The sequence below is a fragment of the Dipodomys merriami genome, unplaced genomic scaffold (assembly GCF_024711535.1).
Source record: "Dipodomys merriami isolate MVZ:Mamm:240054 unplaced genomic scaffold, mDipMer1.0.p SCAF_5, whole genome shotgun sequence".
NCBI lineage: Eukaryota > Metazoa > Chordata > Mammalia > Rodentia > Heteromyidae > Dipodomys > Dipodomys merriami.
The window spans coordinates 62,057,812-62,083,595 of NW_027206068.1; the positions used below are offsets into that span (position 1 = coordinate 62,057,812).

Below are 25,784 nucleotides of genomic sequence, written 5' to 3' on the forward strand. Positions count from 1 at the left end.
TAGGACTTTTTTTTTTGTCGGTTGTGGGGCTTGAACTGTGGGCTTGGGTGCCATCCCTCAGCTGACTTTTTTTTTGTCTGTCGTGGGGCTTGAACTCTGGGCTTGGGCGCCATCCCTCAGCTCTTCAGCTCAAGGCGAGTGCTCTACCACGTGAGCCACAGCACCACTTCCGGTTTTCTAATGGTTTATTGGAGATAAAGAGTCTCACGGACTTTCTGCTGGGGGGGGAGGAGGGGGAGTAGCTTTGAACCGCGATCCTCAGATCTCAGCCTTCTGAGTAACTAGGATTACAGGCTTGAGCCACTGGTTGCCCGACTTGGTTACAAGTTTTAAAGCCAAACAAGAATTTTTTTAAGCCACTCAAGAATGTTTAAATTAGGGACTGGGAAGGTGGCTCAGTGGTAGAGTGCTTACCTCACATACATGAGGCCCTAGGTTCGATTCCTCAGCACCACATACACAGAAAAGGCCAGAAAGTGGCACTGTGGCTCAAGTAGTAGCCTTGAGCTGAAGAGCTGAGGGATAGTGCCCAGGCCTGGAGTTCAAGACCCATGATGGACCAAAAAAAAAAAAAAAAAAAATGTTTGAAAGTACCAAGAATATGTGGCGAAAACTGATACAGACAGTATAACACCAATACCAAGCAAAGTTGGGCATGCAAGTATCTCTCAATCCACAATTTCCATTGTACCACTAGGGGTTTACCCTAGGAGATAAATACGTGCCTCTAGAAAATATTTTTATTTCACCTTTTTGGGGGCTTGAACTGTTCTTGAGCTTCTTTTGCTTAAAGCCAGCACTTAGGACTGGAGCCAGAGCTCTACTTCTGGCTTTCTTTGTGATTAATTAGAACAGTCTCACAAATGTTTCTGCCTGGGCTGGCCTGTGTTTTTTTTGTTCTTATTTTTTTTATTTATTTTTGTCAGTCTTGCGGCTTGAACTCAGGGCCTGGGCACTGTCACTGAGGTTCTTTTGCTCAAGGCTAGCACTCTACCACTTGAGCCACCAACACTACTTCTGGCTTTTTCTTACTGACTTCTTTTTTTTTTCTTTTTGCTTAGGTGGTGCTGAGGAATCGAACCCAGGGCCTCAGGCATGCAAGGCAAGCGCTCTACCACTGAGCCACCTTCCCAGCCCAACTTCTGGCTTTTTCTATGTATGTGGTAATGAGACATTGAACCCAGGGCTTCATGCATGCTAGGCAAGCCCTCTACCACTAAGCCACATTCCCAGCCCTGGGCTGGCTTTGAACCAGGATTTTCAGATCTCAGTCTCCTAAGTAGCTAGGGTTACAGGAGTGAGCCATGAGGGCCTGGCTAAGAAAATATCTTTATATTGGCCCCACATAAGTAAGAACTAACCAAAAGTAGCATCGGATGAATAAATTTGATTGTAATCATATAGTGAAATAATATACAGCACCAAATATGAGCTTTGTTTGTATTTATAAGCATTAACTCAAAAAAAAATCATACCCAACATAAAGGCAAGAACAAGAATACTTATCTGAAATCTGGTCATGGTCCCAGTATTTGGGAGGATAAAACAAGAGTATGTTCAGATACGCTGGGGCTACAGTGAGACCTTATATCAAAGATTAAAAAAATAATTAACACTTGTTGGGTTCCATTCCAAGGGTTCAAAAATTGACAAAATTACAACAGGCGCCAGTGGCTCACGCCTATAGTCCAAGCTACTCAAGAGGCTGAGGTCTGAGGATTGTGGTTCAAAGCCAGACTGGGCAGGAAAGTCTGTAACACTCTTATCTCCAATAAACCACTATAAAACGGGAAGTGGCACTGTGGCTCAAGCGGTAGAGCGCTTGCCTTGAGCTGAAAGAGTGCAGGGGCAGCACTCAAGCCCAGAGTTCAAGCCCCATGACCAACAATAAAAAAAAATTGGCAAAATTAATAATTGCATATTTTATGCATGAAAACTGGAAACATTACAAAAACTTCATAGAGGATTTATCACTGAATTTTGGATAATAGAGGAAAACAGGGAGCTGTGAGTAGAACTTTTGTTTGTACATTTGCTTGTTTTGGCTGGTACTAGGATTTGAACACATTTTTCTGCTTGGTTGGCTGGTGCCCTGCCACTTGAGCCCCAGCCCCAGTTTTTTTGCTGGTTAATTCTCTTGGACTTGTGGGGCACTGGTGGCTCACACCTGTAATCTGAGCTGCTCAGGAGGCTGAGATCTGAGGATCAAGGTTCAAAGCCAGCACAGGCAGGAAAGTCCATGAGATTCTTATCTACAATAAACCACTAGAAAACCAGAAGTGCTGTGGCTCAAGCGGTAGAACGCTCGCCTTGATCTGAAGAGCTTAGGGACAGCGCGCCCAGGCCCAGAGTTCAAGCCCCCAAACCAACAATAACAACAACAACGACAAAAGAATCTCCTGGATTTTCTGTATGGTTTGGCTTTGAATCTTGGCCCTCCACATCTCAGTCTCTTAAGTAGCTAGGACTGAAGGTGTGAGCTTCCAGCACCTGCCCTGGTTTTTATTTTCAGGGACAGAGGGGCCAGTGCTGTAATGGTGAACAATGGTGTTGACGTTTCAATGGACACAATGAAGAGTGAACGTGGTCAGAAGCAAGCTTGCAGGCACGGACATTTCCAGCAGATCCAGCAGGGAGCCAGCGCAACAGCTACACCCAACAGTTCTGGTATCTTTGTGAAAGTGGGAGGGGCCAGCTTGGATAAGAATGTTCCTTTTTGCTTGACCGCTGCTCTCCTTGTAGGGTCCTCTCGATGGCAGGGCTGGGTACTCTACATTTACTTCTGGACTGTGTGATAGTATCTCTAGTAGTCGGTGTGAGAGTTTGCACTGGTGGCACCAGTGTTGGCAGGTGTGGGTGGAATCTCCCCTTGGACAAGGCACTGTGAAGCTGGTAGGAAACGTTCTCAGCCCTCAGTGAGCACTGCTGTCCCCTGAGAATTCCAATTGCTGGGTCTGGCCATGTGTCCTCATTCAGCCCGCCTCAGACGCCGTGTGGCCATTCTGCTGTTGCTGCTCAGAAGGCCTTACTTTGAGAAACATCTTTTTGAAAGAAGAAATCTTCTTGCCAGATTAAGGCATGGCATCAGGACTTTCAAATGAATCCTTCAGACTGCAGGCTTTGATGCTAACCATGGTCAGCTGGCCCAGGATGGAAAAGCAGAGCCAGTGGTATACTGGGAAGAGGAGAGAGAGGCAGGGGCATGGGGACAACTGTGTGGCAGGATAGAAACAGCAGACTAGGGAAATAGAAGATTGAGAAAAACAAGCCTGGTGCTGGTGGCTCACACTGGTAATCCTACCTACACAGGAGGCTGAGATCTGAGGATCAAGGTTCAGAGCCAGCCTACATAGTAAAGTCCATAAGACTCTTACCTCAATTAACCAGCAAAAAGCTAGAACTGGAGGTGTGGTTCAAGTGGTAGAGTGCCAGCTATCTAAGAGCTCTGAGTGAAAAAAGCCAAGGAATAACATGAGGCCCTGAGCTCAAATCCAAGTTTTGTGCTGTAACAGCACAAGCAGAGAGGAGGGAGGAGAAAAGAGAGGATAGAGAAAGGGGAGGTGGGGAAGGGGACTGATAGAAAACATAGACTCGCTATTTGGAGTTTGAGCACTGTGACGACAGTACACAGCTGACCCTTCTCAGCCCTGGGCTCCACTCACAGACTCAAAACAACGGCGGACCAAAATATTGTTACCTACGCACAGACCTTTTTGTTCTCATCATTCTCTTAGCACTACGGTGTAACAACTATTTTTATAGCATTTGTATTGAAGCACACAGGAGAATGCATGCAGGTCCACCAAGCCGACTGCACGGAAGAGTCTGAAGATTTTGGTACCTGAGAGGCAGGGGGATGGGAGAGACCCTGGAACAAACTGACTGAAGATGATACAAATGGGCTGGGGGTCCACAGAACTCAGCTCTGAGGGCAGTGTGTCAACCTTGCATTGCAGGAGCAGTGGGTTGGGGTGGTGACAAGGTCTGCGGCGTGCAGAGAATGGAGATGAAGGAGAGCTGGAACAGGGTTAAGTAAAAGGCCTGGCTGTTTGTTTGTCTATGCAAGTCCTGAAGACCCAGGACAGCAAGCCAGGGTTACAGCACAGTGGAGGTTCAGCAGGTTGCAGAGAACACAGAAATCAGCAGAAACTAGCAGGGCCCAGGTACCTTGGCAGGTGTCCCCACAGGGTAGAGGATAGCACAGACCAACTTTAGCCTCCTCCTCCTCAGGAAGAGGTGACCACCGCTTAGCCTCTCCTGGAGGACCAGAGGCCCTCCTGTTCCCTGCCACTTCAGACGAAAGAGCTGGCTCAACTATTAATAGCAGGAAAGGAAACTGGAAAGAATGCCCCAGGAAGAGGGTGTGTGGAAGGCCGGCAGGAAGGCAACGGAAGCCCCGCCTGGACACCCCTGTCCGCCTCCCTTCCCTCCCTTACCCCCAGCTGCCATCTCCACTGAAACAAAACTAAGGAGTTCCAAGGGCGGAGACTAGTCAGGACCAGCCCCTGAATTCCCGGGCTGGTGGGATCAAGGGCAAACTTGAGCAGCCTCCGGCTCCAAGGCCTGGACCAGCCATCTGCCCTGCCGAAGGGCATCTGTAAAGCGGGTGGATTCTAATGCCCCTCTGAACATGGATGTCCTTTTCTGGGTGAGACACTGTGGACAGAGGCTGGGCCTTCAAAGTCACCTAACTCAGCAGACACTGAAGACACCTTGCTCTGGGCCCTGCTCAGGGTCCAGAGTTGGGAACCTTCCCCAGAGCTGCCAACCTCAGCGCTCATTTTCCCAGTGGGTGACTCCTGCTCCATGGTCCCAGGAGGAGCTGCCAGTCATGGAGAAGGACCTGGCTGGGCTACCCTGGGCTCACGCAAGTGAGAGGGAAGCCCTCCCTGCTCCCCGGTCCAGGCCCACCCTTCCTAGGCTCTGGGCTCACTACCGAGTTATAAGTGGTGGCTGGGAAGGACGGTGAAGCAGGGCAGGGCAGGGCAGGGCAGGGCAGGGCAGGGCAGAGCAGGGCAGAGCAGGGCAGAGCAGGGCGAGGGGCCTGGGGCTGATCTAGTCCCTGAAGGGCCTGGGCTCACTATGGGCTCTGTCATCCCTCATTCTCAAGCACAGGGGGCTCCATGCATGTCTCACCTCTGCACCCCAGATTCCATTGCTAACATCAGTGCCCATCACTCGAGGTGGAGTCGTTCCAATGCCCTCCCTCTGCAGAGACTGGCCTGATTCCTCATCTCCCTCTTGCTTAGCTGAGTACTGGTTTCGTTTCTTCCTGCCAGAGACCCTTCCAGAATTTCCCTCCCTCTAGTCCTGTGTGGCTTCTGCTCCTTGGAGCTGCAGCCAGAGAACTCACGCCCACCCCCTACCCTTACAGTTCTGCAAGAAAGAAACCTAAAATGAAGGTCTGTAAGCTATGTGCACTGGAGGTGCTAAAGGCACGTCCATTTCTTATCTCCTCCAGTGCCCCTTGGCTCAACAGTGGCACCATGCCAGTCTCTTCCTGTGCCCGCATGTTCCTTACCAGGACAGATGTTAACAGACTGAGGGCCCATGCACATAACCCAGCATTTTCTCCCCTCAAGATGTTTCACTTAATTACATCTGCAAAGACTCTTTGTCCAAATACAGTAATTATGGGAAATTCTAGAGATTTGACTTGGTTACCTCTCTGCTGGGGTGGTAATGCGGCACCGTGATCTGCCATAGGTCTCCATTCCAAACATGAGGACAGCCTTGCTGTTTGTACTCCTTTTGGTTGTTGTTCATGGGGCTGGAACTCAAGGCCTGGACGCTGTCCCTCAGGGCCCGCCCTCTACTCTACCACTTTCAGAGCCATACTGCCACTTCCAGTTTTCTCATTATTTGGATAAAGAGTTTCAAGGATTTTCCTGCCCAGGCTGGCTTTGAACCACGATCCTCAGATCTCAGCCTCCTGAATAGCTAGGATTACAGGTGTGAGCTACAGGAGCCCTGCTCTATTCTTCTTAATGGTCCCAAAGAAGGAGTGGCTCAAGTTCCTTGGCAGAAGGTGTTTATGGACTGGATGTGTATGTCCCTCACTTCCTGGACCTGTGAACCCCCCCCTACTGTGATGGAGTTAAGAGGTGGGGCCCTTAGGGGGTAATTGATTTGAGGTGAGGTCATGAGGGTGGATTAATGTCCTTTTAAGAAGATGAAGAGAGACAGGAGCTTCCTGACTGAATTGGTGTGAGGCCACAGCAAGAACATGGTCATCTCCAAGCCATGAGGCAATCCCACCAGAACCTGCCCATGCTGGCACCGTGACGCCGGCTCCTGAGAACTGAGAATGCCCTCCTGATGCCTAAGCCACCAGCACTGTAGTATTTTGTTGGGTTGCCACAGGAGCTGGACTTTGCTAAGACAAGGGGTTCTGGGCAGAGGCTGCCAGCAAGAAGGGTGGGGCCCCAACACGCCCTCCCATAGACAGGTCGCCCTCCCATGCCTGGGCTGAGGTCAGGGCACAAATATGGCCATGGGCACCTGGCCATGCTCCCCTCTGATTAGCTGCTGTGACTCTGGGTGGCTGTCCCCAGGAGGGTCATCAGGACCGGCCCCTCAGCCTCACCTCCCCAGAGAGGGGGCCCAGGCAGCCTTTGCAGGGGAGATTATTGCAGGGGAGATCATTGCAGGCATTCTTCAACTCTGAAACCGGTGTGCCCTTATCAGCTGTCTCAGCTGGCCTGCCTGGCACTGGCTCTCCAGGACGGAGCCCTGTCTGTCTGCCTGGGCCCCTAAGCCAGGAGAGTGGTCACTGTCTAGGGTAGGCATCTTCCCTGCATGAACACACCCTGACTCATTCCCCTTCCTCCTCAGTTTCCCTGGCTCCTTCTCCTGAGAGTGGGCTACAGTGCCTAAACTCACATCTGCCACATGTGCCTGCCTGGCCCCACTATAACCTCTAGGAAAGGAATGGAGGATGGTTGGCAAGAGCGCATGCCACCAGCTCCAAGTCCTCATACTGGCTGTGTTGCCAACAAGGTTCTCAATTTAACACAAAGGTCAATTCTATTCCTCAGTCTCCCCATCTGTCAAAGGGAGCAGGAGGTAACTAACATGTACCTTTAAGTACCTGGAGCAGTGGGTGCTCAACGATTATGTATCTGTGTTACCTTCCAGGTGTGCTGTGTCCGAGGAGGAGAACGGTGCCTCCACTCTGACCTTCACCTGGCCCCCACCTGCTAGCTGCCACGCTTCTGCGCCAACCACCTCTCCCTCCAACGCTCAAGGATATTCATGCCTGCACAAGGGATTGCCAAGTGGAGAGTGAGACCATAAGGCTCTTCCCTCCTTTGTTTCCAGAGGGAAGCAATTTTAGGAGGACCACAGGATTACTGCAGTAAAGGGACTGGGCCTGGGTCTGCCAGTAAAAGGACAAAAACCAAGACCTGGGCAGGGCTGTGTCCTCATCCCTTAGAAAAGAAGCTTTTCCTGCTGTCAGCCTGAAGTGGTGCCTTCTACCATCCCAGACCCCACTCCTGATTGCAGAAGCCCAGCAGGAGAAAGCTCAGCGGCTGGAACCTGCAGCTATCACAGTATTTCGGACCTACTGCTCTCCCATCCCTTGGAATCAGGGCCAAGTGACGGTGGTAGGACAGAGGTGGGGAGTGAGGCCTATTCTCCTGGGTATGCCTCTCTCTGGCATGGCTTTCTTGCTAAGGGAAATGAAGCTCCATCATTTCCACCTCCCTCCCTCTTGAAGGCTGTGGATGGAGATGAGAGGGCTGAGAGGGAGAACTGTGGAAAAAGCCTTCACTATGACACATTAAAATACACCAAGCTTGGACCAGGTGATTAGGTCTGCACTTACGTGATGTGAAAGGCCAGGAGGCTTGTGCTGTGGTCCTGTAAGAAGGCTGGGCTTGGAAGAACAAGGAATCTCATAGAGCAGAGTTGCAGTTTGGGAAGATGGAAAATGGTCTGCAGGTGGTGGTGGTGGTAATGTCTGCAAACAGTGTGACCAAGGAACACTTAAGACTCTCAAAGTTTATCACACCTGAGAATTGCTGAGCCTTCCTAGAGCTGGGTGCTATGGTTCCTGAGGATCTGCTATTGGGGTCCTCAGAGACCAGCTGCTTTGCCCTCTTTAAAAAACTGTTTTGAGGTATATGGCTCCTCCGTTTTCTGGATGGAGCTAATGGGCAGGCAAAGACCACTGCTGTGAAGTTCTGACTTACGGGTAGGGGAGGGATGTGCCGACTTCCACATCTGGGGTTGTTCTCCATCCCTCACAGAGGCAGCAAGCCCCTCCAGCAGCCAAACCACCCTCTTGGATGTTCACTATGACTGTGGCCTCCAATCACCCCAGTTACCTGAACTTCTTCACACTACAGTCTCGTTTCTTCCACGTTCATGGAACACTGCACCAAGACACACGAGTGAACCAAAACATGGTTTTTGTTCTAGAGGACAACAATTGCGGGAAGAGGGGCTTGGCCCACAGGAAACGCCTTGCTGGGCTTGTATCTCATGTGATTTAACTGCACAGGTGTGTCTCCTCGTGTGATGGATGGAAGTTCTGTCTGTGGAGACCTTGAGGCTTTGAATGTAAGGACCCATTGCTCCCACTGTAAGAAGAGGGCCTCAAGAGGACGTAGCATGATGTGTATTCTATTTATTTTCACTTTTACTTAGGACGTATGATGTGTGATAATTAACCTTGATTATACTTGGACATTGAAGAGTTTTTCAAGGAAGCTCTATGGAATTATTTGAGACTAAAACTTGGTTTTCAAAGAAAGAAAATGTTTCATTGAAGAATTACAGATATTCAAATCACAGTGCATTAAGAGCTCAGAGAAGATGGCAATGGGACATGACCCCCCAGGAGCGCCCTGTGGTCCTTCACCTTCACCCAGCGGTAACAACTATTCTGTGTTTTGTAGCAGGGGTTTGCTTTGCTCATTCATTCATTCAGTCATTCATATTCATTCGCTCACTCAATTTCTTGTGGGGGTAAGGTTCTACCTCAGGGCCTCACACATAACCCATAACTACTGAGCACCGGTTTTGGTTTTCTTTGAATTCCCCATCAGTGGCAACACCACCTTTACTCCCCTGCTGTTCCTTCTCACGGTGTGTCCCTGTTCACTGTCACTGAACTGGAGTGTTCTGCTGTGGGAGTCTGTCACTGTTTATATACACCGATCACAGGGATTTGGGTGGATTCTACAGCCATGATGAACAGGGCTACCATGAATGCAGCAGACTAGGGCTTAGGTAACACCTGAGTGCACTTCAAACTGGACGGGGTCAAGGGCCTGTGGTCCTGCAGAGCATGGATTGAGATGGACTAGAAGGCCCCTGCCCCAGGCCTCCTCCTCCCTGCACCCTCCATCCCTGCCTGGGCCACTCACCCAAGCCAGGTCCCAGACATAGGTTGTCACTCAAGTGGTAGGTACAGAGGGAAGAGGCACTGTGGGGCCAGCTCTGCAGCTCAGCAGGCTTCAAATTCCACAGAATACACAGAGGGGTGAGGCTCAGTGACCTTTTGCCATTCCTTCTAATAAAACTCAGAGGACTGCCGGGCACCGGTGGCTCACGCCACCTCCTTACTCAGGAGGCTGAGATCTGAGGATCGTGGTTCAAAGCCAGCCCAGGCAGGAATGTCTGTGAGATTTTTACCTCCAATAAACCACTAGAAAACTGGAAGTGGTGCTGTGGAACGCTCTCCTTGAGCTAAAGAGTGCAGAGACAGGGCCCAAGCCCAGAGTTCAAGCCCCACAACCGACAAAAAAAAAAAAAGTCAGAGGCCTGACGTTGGTGACACCCACTCTGCCCCTTAGACTCTAGGCAGAGGTCAGGGGCCAAACCCCATTCCTAGCTGTACTCCTGAATCTCTGGGCAGGAAGCTTCTAAAGGTATTCTTTGCAGTTTCTCTATTCTGAGTAGTGAAAGGCAGAGAATAAGAGGAGAGCCCTGGAATGTCATCAGCTATGCCACGGAAAACTCCTGGGTTGCTGCTAGGGCCCATCGGTGCCCTCTGCTTCCTCTCCTTCTGATCCCCCCACCCCCACCCCTGCCTGTCACAGCTGAGGGCCTGAGGCCCAGGGAAGGGGCTAGGTTCTTCTTGTGCTGGAAAGAGCCACTAACCTTCTTAAAACAATATCTTCCCGGGGCCTCCTAATCCCCTGGCTTGCTGCAGGCCATGTGAATCCTGATCTGTCCAGCTGGGCAGCAGGCCCAGGAGCAGCCAGCCCACTACCAGTAGGAGGGAGGCAGGTGGGAGGAGATACCTACTCCTGCCTTGACTCCTCTCCCCTGCCTCAAGGAGTACTCCTGGACAAAGGTCCCACAACAGGATAGCACCAGGGGGTGGTGGCTGATGCCTTTCACTCTGTCTAAGCTAGTGTCAATGGTCATTAGTGTGACCTATGCACAGCCATCACATAAAAGCCAAGGCGAGCTCTGGGGATGGGAAGGCTGGTCTCTGTGTGGAGCTGGGGCCTCTTGGGGCCTTGATGTCCCTGTCTGTCAAGAAAGGGAGAAATACCCATTTGGAGATCAAAGTGAACACTAAGAAATGTATGCTTATCTGAATGCATAATACTTATAACTCCAAGTCTACAGAGACTGTCCTCACGGAGGATAGGTCTGGCTGCTGGAGGCCAGGCCAACATCCTCCTGTGGATGAGGGACATCAAAGTCTGGGCCCAGTCTGGCTGCTGTGTGTCCTGCTCCTTAAACCCGGGGACAGGAGTTTCTTTCTCCTGTGCTGGAATTCTCTATGCATCCATCTATCACACACCTGCCTCCATCCTGGCTCATCTTAAACTTGACCACGAGCCTTTCCTGAGGCCTTCTCGTTTTCGCCAGATGCTGCCTTTATTCTTTTTCTTGGGCAAAGGAGACTCAGACTAGAGAGAAGACTGACAAGACCAGGAAAGGCCACACAGCCCGGGTGGATCAAGGACCAGACTGGAACTCAAGCCATCTGGAGAAGCTCCTCCGGCTGTGGGCCGTGGTGCTGGCCTTGCCCCGTCCCAGGAGGGCCTGCTTCGTGACCTTGGGCCTTGCACACACACTTCCAGAGCCAAAGCACGTGTGCCTCTGGCACTCTACTCTTCCCGTTGCAGTAAGTCGGTAAACATTGTTCCGAGGGAGCTCGCTGCCATTCCCACACCTCCACGCCCGCCTCCTGCAGCCACGACCGCACCAGATGTGTCCAGTTTCTCAGTGGCCTCTGGCAACCTCCACCAGGGAGCAGCCTCCATTCCTGGCCTGACACAAGCCAGGGCCCCACACCAGAGAGCAGTCCAGCATCCTCCGCGGTGGGACAGTCACCTCTGAGAGCCGGGGGGGGGGGGGGGGGGGGGAGCGCTGTGAGGCAGACACCAGCTTCCACCAAATGGAAGCTAAGGCTCATGGCAGCAAGGGACAAAGTCAGCGTGCTCTGCAACCTGGCTGCAGAATGCCAGGGTGACCCGCTCCCCGCAGCCAACCCCTGCACTCTGGGCTCCCCGCAGGGAAGTGCTGAGGCTCAGCCTGCGTAGTGCCCCAAATGTCACCCCACTTAACTCTCAAGGCCAAATATCAAACAGCCGAGAATTCCATCAGCCAACTCCCTGGTTAGTCCGAGAGCAGACGGCACAGCATGGCGCCCGCCCCGCAGGGCAGAACTGGACTTCCTCAGGGTTTGAAGGTGTGGGCTCTGCCCATGGTCAAGGTGTAAGTGGGGGGGGGGGGTGCGGGTATGTCACTTAAACAGAACAAACTAAGTACCGACTGAATGAATGCTAGTCTCTAACCGCACCCCACCAGTTAAAAGAAAGGTCAGGCTCCTTTTAGACAGAGATCAGTTCCTATGCTGCTCGTCTAGGAAGTGAATCAAGACCCCAGCCTGCCTCCCGACGGGGCCGGGCGGGGTGGGGTGTGGGGGGGGGTCCTTTCTGGTATTCAACAAGGTTTAGTGACATCAGAGAGGGCGCAGAAGGCAGGACCACAGTAAACACACACAGATGCAAGCGCGCAAGCACACGCACACCTGGGCTTCACAGCTCTTTGCTCCCCAGGAAACTAAGAGCAACATGGAACGCTCCATTTGAGGCTTTGTAAATCAGGAAAGGGGTTGGGTTGGTTTACATCTCTCAAGGTCTCTTCGGAGTCAGCCTTGGGGGTCCTCAGGGGTATAAGAGGGGGTTCCCATCAGCTCCAGGGCTGGCACACTCCCATCCACACCTTTGTTATCCCCCCTCCCCTTCCTTCTTTCAGCAGTTCTGGTATTTCAACCCAGAGCCTCATGCTTACTATGAAGGTACCCCACTGCTGAGCTCCTCCTCTAGCCGGGCACTGGCTGGGCGTGTGCCGGTCCTACCATCTGCCTGTCTTAGGCGTCCCATCACTGCTGGAATGACAGGCACAGGCCACCAGCCCATCGCCCTCTGCTCGAGGCCTTTCTACCCCAGCTGAGTGGAACTGTGATCTTCCCAATCTCAGCCTCTCAAATAAGCTCGGATTATAGACTGGATCACCAGTACTCAGCTACATGTTCAGCTTATTTGTTGAGATGTAGTCTCCATTAACTTTCTGACAGGCTTGCTTGAACTACTGCTATTCTTTTGATCCCCACCTCTCATGTAGCTGGGATTACAGGCATGAACAGCCATACCTGGCCTTCCACCCTCACTTTCTTTCTCTGTTCTTTGGTGCATTTCCAGGCTAACCACCCCTGCAAGTGGTGGCAGAAGCTGGGAGGCAGAGGCCACGTTTCTTCAGCCCCTCTTGTGCCCAGGGCATAAAGCAAATCAAGGGGAAGGGGCTTCTTGGAACTTAAGATATGACTTTGAGTAAAGTAAGTCGTGGGCCCACCGTGGCAGGTGACATCTCAGGTGTGGGGAAGGGAGCCAGCAGGGCCACTTATTTGCCAGCAAGCACCATCTTGGCAGTGTTCCCTAGGACGGGGGTGCTGTTACCATCTGGGAAGGGTGACTTCACAGACCCATGTTGCTTGCAAAGCTCACACAAGCTGGTTCTGAGTTCCAGGGACTAAGCAACCCCTGCAGCAGTACACAGGTGACAGCACTGCTGCTAATGGGGGGCAGGAGGGGGGGACCTCCTCCAGCCTGGGCGTGGGGCAGGAGGATGGTCCTCACACTAAATTTAAAACTCAATGTGAAGCTGCAGGGGTCGCAGACTCCACACACACCAGGGACCAGTGGCGCAACAGGAAAACAAAAGCCAGAAGCAAAGCAGCAAACCATGTTCCCACCTGACCAGAAAGACCAAGTGTCAAAGTGCAAGTGTGGGTCCCTAGCATCCTGCATCCTGCTGTTCCCTTCACAGGACCTCTAACTTTTCTCTAAGAAGCAACATCACTGTTAACACCCAGAAAGAACCACCAAGCTGGGACTATAACTTGTTCCAAAGAACTCTGGTTTAAGAACCTTTACACATTGGGGCTGGGAAGGTGGCTCAGTGATAGAGCGCTTGCCTTGCGTGCCTGAGGCCCTAGGTTCAATTCCTCAGCACCACATAAGCAAAAAGAAAAAAGCCAGAAGTGGTGCTGTCGTTCAAGTGGTAGAGCGCTAGCCTTGAGATGAAGAGCTGAGGGACAGCGCCCAGGCCCAGAGTTCAGGCCCCATGACCAGACCTAAAAAAAAAACAACAAAAAACAAAAAAAAACCTTTACACTATTCGCAGCTTCTCATGTGGTTTCCTATAAAAATCCCTTTAAAAAAAAAAAAAGGTATGGTGGTGGTGCTTACCTGTAATCCCACAAGGCATGAAGATCATCAGTTCAAGACAGCTTGAAATACACACTAAAACCCTTTAAAGAAAGAAGGGTGAAGAGAGAAAAGGGGAGGGGAGGGAAGGGATGGAAGGGAAGGGAAATCTAAGGTTTCATTATATCAGCCAGGACTTGTTTAGCCAGCCCAGATGCATACCAGATATTTTGGTGGTTGATTCTATATTGGGGTGGCTCAGGGCTTTACATAGAACTCTCCAGGGTTCATTACTGAAATTACTACATCCCAGGACAGCCTGTGTTTCCTGGGCAAATATTAATACATGTTTTATAAAATCAGGGTGAGAAAAAGCTGTTTCGATGTGAGGGTATACAAAGAAAGGTAATAATAATCCTTAGAGAACATGTCAGGGCTGCTGAGATCATGACATGCACTGAGCTTCCAAGAAGAGAGTGGGCAGCAGTTCCCAAACTTTCCAATCATGGGTTGCTTTTATTCATAGAACCATTTTAAGTTATTATCAAACATTCTTTGTGAGCCTATTAAAATCTTCAGTACTGGGCTAGGAATGTGGCTTAGTCTACGGTAGAGTGCTTGCCTAGCATGTATGAAGCCCTGGGTTTGATTCCTCAGTACCATATAAACAGAAAAGGCTGGAAGTGGTGCTGTGGCTCAAGTGGTAGAGTGCTAGCCTTAAGCAAAAGAAGCTTAGGGACAGTGCCCAGGCCCTGAGTTCAAGCCCCAGGACCTGCAAAACAAAAACAAAATACAACTTTAATATTAGCATCTTTTTTGGAAGGTTTGGTATGTAGCTTGTTTACCAAGTGTAAAAGTAATGAAACCCATTGTGGTGTGCTCTGATTTGCCATTTGAGTAAACTGAGGCCTGGGGTTAGCGCCGGTCTGTGAATACTTTCCTGGCTCCCTTCCTATTTTCCTCCCATCTCTCCTTTTTGTAAGTAAATATTCCTTTCCCTGGTTCCTATCAGTTATTGGACTAGAACTTCATGTGCCTCCCTCCCTTCCTCCCCTCCTCCTGTCCCTCCCTGAGGAGGCAAATATGAGCTGGCTGCACAAAGGCCAACATCATGCTCTCTGCCTGGCTGCATGGTGTCACCAGAACTTTGGTGCTGGAGTCAGGGTAGGGTGGGATGATGCCATGCCAGGAAGGAAGCTACTCAGAGGAAGTGAGGAGGCGAGCCTGGAATGCATGGTTGAGGGACGGCGCAGCAGGCTGCCCAGAGGACCTTCTGACAATCATGGGAGCATCATCCAGGTAAAAGCAGGGCCCCCTAGGGCCCCCTAGGGGGCTGGAGTGACAAATATCTGCATAGAAACCAAGAGGCAGAGCAGGTGGCTACCAAAGTCCCTTCTTAGCTGAACCCATTCTCATCTAGAACTGGACTAGACTTTGAAGGAGAAAGCTTGGCCCAGGAGGGTCACAAAGCCATGCTGCATCATGAGAAGGGCCACGAACAGGGGCTTTCATCACAACAGGCACTGAGCTTCAGAAAGAAAGAAATCCAAAACCCTGATTTTTTTACTGTTGGGTCGGTAAACATTCCTCACCGTGGAAGAAGGCATTTGTGCACGTTTCACTGTCAAGAGAAACAGAGGCCAGGGAACAAGTCCAAGATCATGAGCTTATCAAGTGCCAAAACCTCTAAGTTCAAGGTCAGCAACTTCCCATCAAAACACTTCCACTTTTCTCTCTTGTCTGCAGCAGTTTTCTGTCCCCACAATAACCGACCAGACCAAAACTGGGCTGCACACAGTGGGTGGTCATGAACCTTGTCCCCAAATCACTGCACTCCATACACCTTAAACCCAGAGACATGACCCCTTCCTGTCCTTGGCTGAGGTCTACAGAACACCTCCACCAGGCCTGAAAGCCACTAGTCCTCACCGGTCTCACCAATGGGGCAGGGAGCCTATGACAGTGTTGTCCTCTGTCCCCTACTTGCCACCGTGAACCAGAGCAAAAGATAGGGTACAGAGGCACTTACCCCCATCTGAAGGGTGGTACGGGAACCCAGGTCCTCCCTGTGTCTGCTTCAGTGAGGCCCAACTCATGGGGGTCGCCAGGGACACCCAGCTCATGGTGCGGCTCAGGGATGAGGGATGTGAAGGGAAGGAGCCATTACTTCAGGCTGGCTTTGCTTTAGTGAGTTTTCAGGTAGGGTCTTGCATTTTTTCCAGGGTAGCCTCAGACCACAACCTCCCTACCTGTGGCCTCCTGTATCACTGGGATCTCAAGTGTGCACCACCACACCTGGTGTTATCGATTGACATGGTTAACTTTCAGCCTAGGCTAACACTGAACTGCGAGCCTCTTTGAGTAGCTGGATTCTAAGCATGAGGCATCACTTGGTCCTGAGCCAGGCTTCCTTGTGCACTGAAAGTTAACTGCTCTCTCAGAAGGAACTGTACAAAACCAGGGTCTGGGCTGCACGAGGCAGAGCTGCAGGGGCAGGCAGTGCTTAGAGGCCATCAAGGCCGGGGTCTGTGGGGAACGTGGAGGACACTCCTGGCCTTTCCCTCTCGTGCAGGTGATGCTGCTGGGTGGGTGATTAGAAAGTAGCTAGGGCAGCTAGAACCCCAAGGTTTTCAGGAACCAGCACTGCAGTAGCAGGCAGTGCCAACTACTCCAGTATCCATTCTCTGCTTTTTTTGATTTCATTTGTTTTGGTTTGTACCAGTATTGGGACTGGAACTTAGAGCCTAGGTGCTGTCCCTTAGCTTTTTCACTCAAGTGTAGCATGCTACCACTTGAGCAACACCTCTACCTCTGTCTTTTTGGTAGATAAAAGTCTCACGGACTATTGTGCCCAGGCTGGTCTTGAACTGTATATTTCAGATCTGTCTCCTGAGTAGCCAGGATTATAGCACCAGGTCTCTGCTGCTGCTTTATAACTCAATCTCTGATTTTTAGTGAGGTACCTGGGTGCCTGAAATAAAAATTTCTCTGTCTTCTCTTGCAGCTAGATGTGAGACTACATTCTACTCAGTAAAAGGTTTGCGGAAGAGCTGTAGCCCTTTGTACCTTCCACTTTATTCATTTGTTTATTTTTGGTGCTAGTCCTGGGGCTTGACCCCAGGGTCCTGTGCTGTCCCTGAGCTTTTTTTGGTCAATGCTAGTGCTCTGCCACTTGAGCCATAGCTCTCCTTCTGACTTCGATGGTTCATTGGAGGTAAAGAGTCTTATGGACTTTCCTGTCTGGACCAGCTTGAAACCTCGAACCTCAGCTGGCAGCCTACTGAGCAGCTAGGATTCAGGCATGAACCATGGATGCCCCACTCTTGTCTCTTCCACTTTTTGGGGGGGGGGGGTCAGTTGCATCACTTGAACTCAGGGTCTGGGCACTGTCCCTGAGCTTTTGTACTCAAGGTTAGTGCTCTAGCACTTTGAGTCATAGCACCACTTGCAGTTTTTTGGTGGCGAATTGGAAAATAGTCTCACAGACTTTCCTGCCTGGGCTGGCTTTGAACTGGGATCCTCAGATCTCAGCCTGCTGAGTAGCTAGGAATAGAGGCGTAAACCAACACCTGGCTCTAGTTTCTTAATGGTTTGAATCTCAGCAGCCATCCTAGATGTCAGAAACTCTGATTTTCTAATCAGAGTCAAAACTGTGATGATCTAGCTATAAGAGATACAACATACTTGCCCTCTGAACTTCACTACATGGAAGACATAGCTTCTGTCTTGTTTCATCCACTACTTTTTAGTTGTTTTAAGTGATCAAACCAAATTCTAACAACCAGCCATCCAAATGTTGTTTAATGTGGGACAGCACAGAAGGCCTGAGGTTAATATACCTACCACAACCTCCTCTTCCTCATGCCTACTCCTCCAAGACCCAGGGGGGCCTCTGCAACCTGCCTCTCTTCTTCCAGAGTCAGGTCAAGAGTTGTAGTTGTAGAGCACAGAGCTGGTAGATGAAGCTTTTCAGTTTCAAAACAACTATGCCCTTCCTTTCCTCCCTCCCTCCCTCAGCAGGTGTTTACTGAAGATCTGCTCTGTGCCAGGAATTCTTCTAGATGCTGTAGCTACAGAAGTCCTTGTTCTCACAGAACTTAAGGCCTCATGTGGGAGATACAGAGAGAGGTGTAAACATGAGGTCAAGGGTGCTACGCAGTAAATCAAGCAGAATAAAGGGATAGATAGTGTAGGGAGGGTGAGGAGCTTTATGCAAGGTGACCCCAGATAATATCTCTGAAGACAGCTTTTCAGGTCAAGGAGGTAGGGAGAGACCAAATAAGCCATGCAAACATTTGGGAGTTGGTTGGGTGACTGTCTTGGTGCCGGTGCCTCAGTTTCCCCTCTGAAATAGGCTACTTGATGGCAACATTATGCTGACCTAGCCAGGGCACTTGGTGGCTTCAACTGGCATTGGAGTAGGCTGGCATTGGAATCAGACTGCATGGAGACCCCTCTTGGACAGGTCTGTGGGCTGTAGCTCTGTGCCTACCACCTGCCTCATGCATAACAGATCTGCTCAGGAATTCCACAGTGCTTCCTCTTGGGCTTCGCCTGGCCACTGAACCTTCTACCCTAAGCAGGGTCAGGCAGCTGGGGAACCCTATTCAGCCCTGGTCTCCAGGGGCTTGGCTCTGGGAAGGGCCTCCTGCACCCCAACCCAGGACTGAATGCAAGGTTCACTTTGCCACTCCTCAAAATTCTCTTCCCCTGGGCTGAGGCACACAGCTTTCCGGCTGTGACAATTGGCGGACGGGGTGCCACCCTGCGCCCTGGCCCTAGGGAAGTGTGAGGTGGCTGACCTGAAAGGGATAAGGCTTCGAAGGAAAGGAGGGTGTGGGTGATGTGTCAGGGAGCGGGGTGGGGTTGGAAGAGAGGAGAAGAAGGACTGGGTCCCTGAGGCTCGCTGAGGGCAGGGGGTTCTGTGCTGGCTGCTGCTGAGGAGAACCAGGGATGTGGGAGATAGGGGCGGGAAATCCTGGATCCGCAGGAGATCCTGCACCGTGTGGCCAGTGGTCTCTGTGCATTTCGGGCACTTGTTGGAAGCTGTGGACACTTCAGAGCTCGCTCGCCAGACAGCAACAGACACATACACAGTCACAACTTATGGTGGCCAGCGCTGTGATAATGCTTGACCAGCTCTTGGAAGGCCTAGATCTTCACTAGCCAAGTGACTTCAAATCTGTTTACCCTAATGACAGATTTAAGCACAGTCTAGATTTGTCTCTGGTTTTTGAGGGGGAGGGGCAAGGACGCATGATAATTCTGGCCTCTGCTTGAAGGACTGTTGGGAATGGCTACCGCAGGTACGATGCAGCTCCCTGTAACATCTCTCATGTTGACTTTCTTGAAGGCTGAGTGTCTCCAATTCCCAGGAAAGTACTGGCACCAAGGGGGCTGAGTTCTGTTACTGGCTCACTACAGACCTGTGCATCCTTGTCTCCTGCTGAGCTGCTAAGGTAAGAAACTCATCATCTCTCTTGTCTGCATCCCTCATTGGGAAAATGAGTAGGATCTAACAGATGATTTCTAATCCTAGCTACTCAGAAGGCTGAAATCAGGAGGATGGTGGTTCTAGGCCTACCCAGACAGAAAGTTCAAGAGATCTTTTCCCAATGGAAAAGGCTGGATGTGTTGGTGTGCAGGAAGCAAAAATAAGAAGATCACAGTCCAGGATGGTCTGGGCAAAAATCAGATCCTATCTCAAAAATAAACAGAGCAAAAACGGTTATAGAGATGTGGCTCAATGGTAGAATACCTGCCTGGCAAGCACAAAAGTCAGAGTTCAATCCTTAGTAGTACACTTAGTAACACACACACACACACACACACACACACACACACACACACACACACACACACACACACACACACACACACACACACACACACACACACACACACACCCCAGGAGAAAGAAAAGAGGGAGGGGAGTATGCAAATTATCTGTTGCCCACTGGGTTCTGTTTTAAACAATCCACTGGCTGCTACTTGAAGGAATCTGCTCCTTGCACCACTCCCTGTAACCTGTCATAGATTTTCTTGAAGGCTTTTCTTACAAAGAATACCTATATAAAGCCAGGCATGGGTGACTGACATCAGTGATCCTAGCTACTCAACTCAGGAGGCTGAGATCTGAGGATCATTGTTCAAAGCCAGGAAAGGTTCAAAGCCAGTCTGGGCAGGAAAGCCCATGAGACTCTTATCTCTAATTAAACAACAAAAAAATCAGAAGTGGAGGTGTGGCTCCAGTGGTAGAATGCTGGCCCTGAGCACAAAAGCTCAGGGATAGTGACAAAGCCCTAAGTTCAAGCCCCAGGACCAGTACCAAAAATGAAATAAAAATAATGAAGTCATTTGGCTTCTAGGACTCCACCAGTCACATCCCAGGTCTGCCACTTCCTCCCATCTCCTAACAACCCCCAACAGATGGGACACATGACAAAGACCCATCCACCTTCATGGCGATCCTGGGAACTAGATGTGCCAGAAAACCCTTCCAAGCTGAGCTTCCTGACCAGCCTCAGGTCCATGGGCACAAATGGGAAAGGAGACTGCGCGCTGGCTGAGATTATGAGGAGTCTCCTGTGGACTCAGACTTGGCCTGGTAGGTAGGAGGCGCAAAGCAGCAGCATCAGTTGTCAGACATGGAGAACAGCTTCCATCTGGCTAAAGCAGAACCTTTACATTCAGCACATCAGAAGAGGGCTGAGGCCTCTGGAACAAGTGTAAAGCAACAGTACAACCCAGACATCCACACCCCGAATCTTTCCCTGAACTCCAGCCACTATGGAGGGCTTCTTGCCCTGCCCATTGGACGTGAGGACTTCAAACTACACTCTGAGCCATCCCCACAGGCCACTGGAGTGGTATCCACTGGCTAGACAGGACATGAATTGCCCTGGGGGGAGGGGGAGGGTATCCATCCACTGAACGGAGCCCCTTCAGGTCAAGACTCAAAAGGGAATCTCCCTGTGCCTGCTCAGTGTGGGATGCTGGGCTGGGCCAGGAAGAGGAAATGAACCTAGCGCTGACCCCCCCCCCTCCCTTGGAGGGTTCCATGCATGCAGGAGAAACTCACAGCCATGGAACACAACCTGGCTCCATCTGGAAAACCAGGGAAACTTCAAGCAGAGAGGATCCCTGCACCTTTCCCCACCAAGGGCTCTAACTCGCTCCCAAGGACCAGGGGAGTGGCAGGAGCCTGCCCCTCCCCTCAAAGTGGGCTCTGGAGGAAAAAGGAGAGAAGGGGCAGCCTCCCAACTCTCCCCAACCCATGCCTAGTCTTCTGTAGGCCCAGGTCAAACCCGTAAAACCCTCCTGGGCACTTTAAAGTGCTGAATCCATACCTCCCTGGGTGGCCCTGTCCCCCAGGTCTGGCTAAGCTGCCATCTGGTGCTTCTGTGTCTCCTTAGGTCTGCTGGAACCAGATCAGCTCCTGGCCCCATGTCCTGGCTCAACAAGCAAGTGCTGCCTCACCTGTGCCCCCACTAGACACACTCCTCCACCTGAGCCAGAGAACCTCATCTCCACCCTTCCACCGAATCCCCTCCCCATCACCCCATCCCCATCAGGGGTCCACAGCCCCAGCCTACAATTCCTCCCACCCTATCCTTTGCATTTTAAAACCTCCATTTGAAAACTCCACCTCCCACAGGAAATCTTTCTGCCGACTCCCCTCCCCCAATCCTCACACCTCTCCCTCCCTCCTGGGGAGCAGCACTTGGTTTAGGCTTCCATTGCTGTGTATCAACTGATACCCACAGGCATCAGCCCAGTAGGCAATGGGGTGCCTTAAATCCGTGGGTGATCACTCTGCATGCTCTATTCATCATCACAGCTGCTGGGTGGCCCAGGAGTTCAGCTCAAGGCAAGGCGGCTCCATGTTTTAGCTCATCTTCATTCACAGCAACCTACCAGGAGGGTTTGTGATCATTTCACAGGACCCAGTCTTCCTGCCCAGACTTTATCCATCAAATGACTATCAGGCTGATAGCAGTTCACCATCCCATTCCTTCAGCAGCTGAGGGAAGCCCAGAAATCTTACAGTGGTGAAACTACAGGCCCCTTCAGCCCTGGTTTTCTATCTTGCAGACAAGAACGCTGAGTTTCAGAGCAGCTCAGCCAAATGGATATGAAAAGGAAAAGACCCCTAGGTCTAATGCTGTTTACCTTGGAAGCCACTTGATCCGTATTAGAAGGTCAACGCCAGGGGATCTGTCTGGGGATAATTCCTTTGTTACAGACACACGCACTATCGAAACCTATGTAGCTTTGCATCAAATCACAGAATTCTAACAGTTTGGGGAGCTATGCTTTTCCTGTCAGGGCAGCCAGATGGAGCTGGGCTCTCAGAGGGTGTAAAACAGACTACAGCTCCTCAACCAAGCTTGTCCCCATAGAACTTTTCTGAAATAATTACCATCAACGTCATCATTCCTCATCTCTGTGAATTTCTCAAAGCATTTGCCTGTGTTGTAAAAAAATCAGATTTGGGGAACTGGGCACCTAGGACTCAGAGGGGCCCAGGGACTTACCGGTTGGGGCCAAGGCTGGTATGTGGACATTTGCTCTGACCATTCCTGTACGGGGCATCATGGCAGACAGATGGTTCCCGGGTGCCAGGAAAGAGCTCCAAGCCTTGAAACCAGCAGCGGGCTGAGCTTCCCTGCCCCCCCCCATCCCCACCCTAGAACATCAGGGCAGGACCACCGTGGGAAATCTTCCACAACCGGGCCACAGCCTTTCAGCTCAGCAGTGGACGCTTCTGGGTGGAACTAAGAGGCTCCCCTATAACCCCAAAAGTTTGTGTAGAAGCCTGCCGGTCAACAAGCTGCTGCAATTTCTCTATACCGAAGTATCAACACTGCCGCCCCCTCCCTTCCTTCGGGGCACACACCCCTCCCCCAGTGGAAGTGCCTTTCCTTTTCAGGACAGGATGCTGGCGTCCCAGGCCACCCACTGGGCCCTCTCCAGACCCAGGTTTAGGGGCGTAGATTAAATTGCGCAGCAGGCATCCTTCCCCTCCCTGGAGAATCCAGTCCCAAACCACCAGTACCTGCAGAAGCAGAGCCCCTTCCCTTCCTAGGCGGCCATTCAGTGTTCCTGGCCTGCAGGTGCGAGCCCCCCTCCGCCCCCATCTTCACCCCACAGATTGGTGGGCTATTAGATGCTCCTCTCTCGCGGTTATTTGTGGGCGCTTTGGAAACACCTGCTCTGGCTAGGTTTGCAGCCATGGCCTGACACCCCACTCCTCCCCAAAAAAGAGAGAGTAACGTTTTGCCTTTAGAGGTGGGTGTCTCTCCAAGATGCAGTTCCCTCTTTCATGAGAAACGCACGGAGTTCATTCTTAAGGGTTTTCGAAGACGCTGCCCGGATCCCTCGGGGCACAAAAGTTTTTGTTTGCACCCAGGGGCTGGAAGGGGTCGCATCAGCTTGTCTGAGCCTGGAAACGGAGTCTGTTCCTTGGTCGACCCGGAAGCGGGTGGTCCCCCCTGGGCCAGGTAGCTTTGGGACTGCGGAGGGTCATTTACGCCCCTCCATCGGCCCCGGTGCCTGCGCACAGCCCGCGTGGGCTCTCCCCGGAGGCTTGCGACCCGCCAAGGAGACCTGGCTCGGGCTGGTCCCAGCCCCGCCGCGTCGCCTCGTTTCCATCCCCGGACCCCACGCGGGAAGGAGAGACCTCCCCCTGAGGGTCCCGCAGCAGCCTGGCGCTTCGCGGGAGCCCAGCCGCGCCCCGAATCCCCCCTCCGCGCGCCGCTCTGCCACCGCCCGCTCTGCGGCGTGGGGACGCCGGGCCCATCCACGGCGGGCCGGGGACCCGCACCTGCGGCGTCCTCGAGCGAGGAGGGGGCGTGGATGGCGCAAGGTCGGGGCCGCTGGCGCCGCGCGGGGCAAGCGGGGCGGCTCCCGGAGGACCACGCGGCGCGCTGGGCTTCCCAGCAGCTCGGCCCAGCCGGGGGGCTGGAGGGGGGGTCCGAGGGGGTCCCGGCGGGGTCCCGGGCAGCCTGGGCCGGTCACTCACCGTCATCCTGCGAGAGCGCGGGCGGCGGCGGCAGCAGCAGCAGCAGCAGCGCGGAGAGCGCCAGCGCGGAGCGCATCGCGTCCTCGCCGCCGGCGCGGAGCAGGTGCTGCGGGGCCGGCGCCGCGGGGTCCGCGCGTCCGGGCGGCGGGCGGCAGCGAGGGCGCCGCTCGGGGAGGCCTAGGCGGTAGCTCCCGAGGCCGGACGACGGCCCGGCGGCGGCTCGGGGCTCCTCGGTGGCGCGCGGACGGTCCCCTCCTCCCTGCGGCACAAGCCGGGCTGGGGCGCGGAGCCAGCAGCGGAGGACCGGCGGCGGCTGCGTCCCGGGCGGTGTCTGCGCGGCTGCGAGCCCGCCGGCGCGGCTGCAACGACTCCCGCCCGTCCCGTCCGCGCCGGCCTCCGCCCCCTCCCCCAGGAGCGCGCTGGCGGCGGCGGCGGCGGCGGCGGCCGGGCCGGGCGGGGCGGCGGCGGGGCGGCGGCTGGGCGGGCGCTGGGCCGTGAACAATGAGCCGAGGAGGAAACTCCGCCCCGGAGCGCGGCGGGCGGGGGTGCGCGGGCGCGCGGCCCAGCGCCAGAGTGGCGGGGGTAGGAGGCGGGGGCACAGGGGGCGTGGGTGGGAGTTGGCGGAGGTGGGGTGGGGGAGCCGGGCTCCGCTGGACTCCCAGCCCTGGGGCGCAGGTGTCGTCCGTAAAGCTTTAGGAGGGGCTCAGTCTTCCCCGCACCTTCCCCGGGCCTTGGCACCCTCCAGACCCTAACGAGACAGACCTCCCCCACCTTGTGGGGGTCCCTCGACCCTCCGAGGCCCCCCGCCCCGCCCCTGCAGGTGCACCTCACCTGCGGCCTGGCGCGGAACCCGCGCGACTTCGAGCACATCCGCGCCCCGAGCGATCTGGACCCTATCCCAGGGTCCTTCCCCACCCCCACCCCGAGGGATGGAAAGGATCTCTTTTTTTCTCAGGCCGAGTTTTCGAGGAACAAGTCTGTTGGGTGGTTTCCCTGCATTAGTTCACTTAATCTTCACAAAAGCCTTATCTTCGTGTTGTTTTGCCCGCCAGGGAAACTGAGTCCGGAGGCGATTAAGAAGTTCGTTCACGACCACACACTTGGTAATTGGCTAACTTGCCTCTTAGGAATTGTAGTGCGTGGCATATTACTATATTATTACATGGTAATCGTTCCTAAGTTATTCTTGTTGTAAAAAAAAAAAAAAGCAGTAACAGAGGTTTAGGGAGACTTAGCTATGATCATACAGGGGGAAGCACTTCGCTTTTCCCATGCGCGGAGCTGCTGCTGCTCGTGTTGGGGGGCGGGGGAGGCTCAGGCTGCGGTGGGGGTAGGGGTTGGAGAATTCCGTAAAGCCGAGTTCACCCTAGGAGACAACAAAGAAGCCATGATGGCACCCCTTTCCCGAGCCCACCCACCCCCACACACGGGGGGGGGGGTGCAGACTTGGTCACCCGCCGAGAAGAATGAGTGCATCACCGGGACGCCTGGCTGCGGGGCTGCGGGGCTGCGGGGGAGGGGTGGCTAGCACCGAGGGGCCATAGGCGTAAATGTGTCACACGTGACCACAAGGTTGTGAATCTGGAGCCTTTCTTGCCAGATGGGGCTGGGTGGAGGGACTGTCCCCTGACCCGACCCAGCCGCGTCCCTGGCCGGTGGGATGCAGAGCTCCTTCGGATCGGCTGCGGCGCAGGCTTTGGTATCAGAGGAGGCGCTGGGGAGGCTCTGGAGCCCGGCTAGGATTTGGTGGTCCTGGGGCTTCCAGCTGGGGAAGGGCTGCTAGGTTTTGTTCATCAGGAAGTTTCTGCAGGATCGTTCTGGCCTGATTTTCCACACCGCACGTAGGAGAGAGGGTGTCCCCACTCACTACGCGGCGTGTGTATTTGTGTGCCTAACTCGGATGCTTTGATGTTGCTCACTAACATCCATGCCCACTTGCTTATCTTCTGAAAGCAAGGGATCCTTTAAAAAACAAAACAAAACTCGGACTAAAACCTTGTGTTTTCTGCTTTATGATTTTAGTCAGTGTTCTTGCACTGGAGGAATCAGCTTCTCTACAAACTCAGAAATAGTCACATTGA

At 52.8% G+C, this 25,784-nt stretch overlaps 1 protein-coding gene across 1 annotated transcript in view; it reads right to left on the reverse strand.

Moving 5' to 3' along the window:
- Positions 1 to 24,573, reverse strand: part of Podxl (podocalyxin like) — a 43,895-nt gene extending 19,322 nt beyond the window's left edge. Inside the window, exons 1-2 of the mRNA XM_069997372.1 lie at positions 24,535 to 24,573; positions 23,704 to 24,367 (exon numbers count right to left, since the gene is read on the reverse strand). Coding sequence (XP_069853473.1) covers positions 23,704 to 24,367; positions 24,535 to 24,573 — 703 coding nt within the window. The remainder of the gene's footprint in view (positions 1 to 23,703; positions 24,368 to 24,534) is intronic.
- Between the last annotated feature and the right edge of the window lie 1,211 nt (positions 24,574 to 25,784).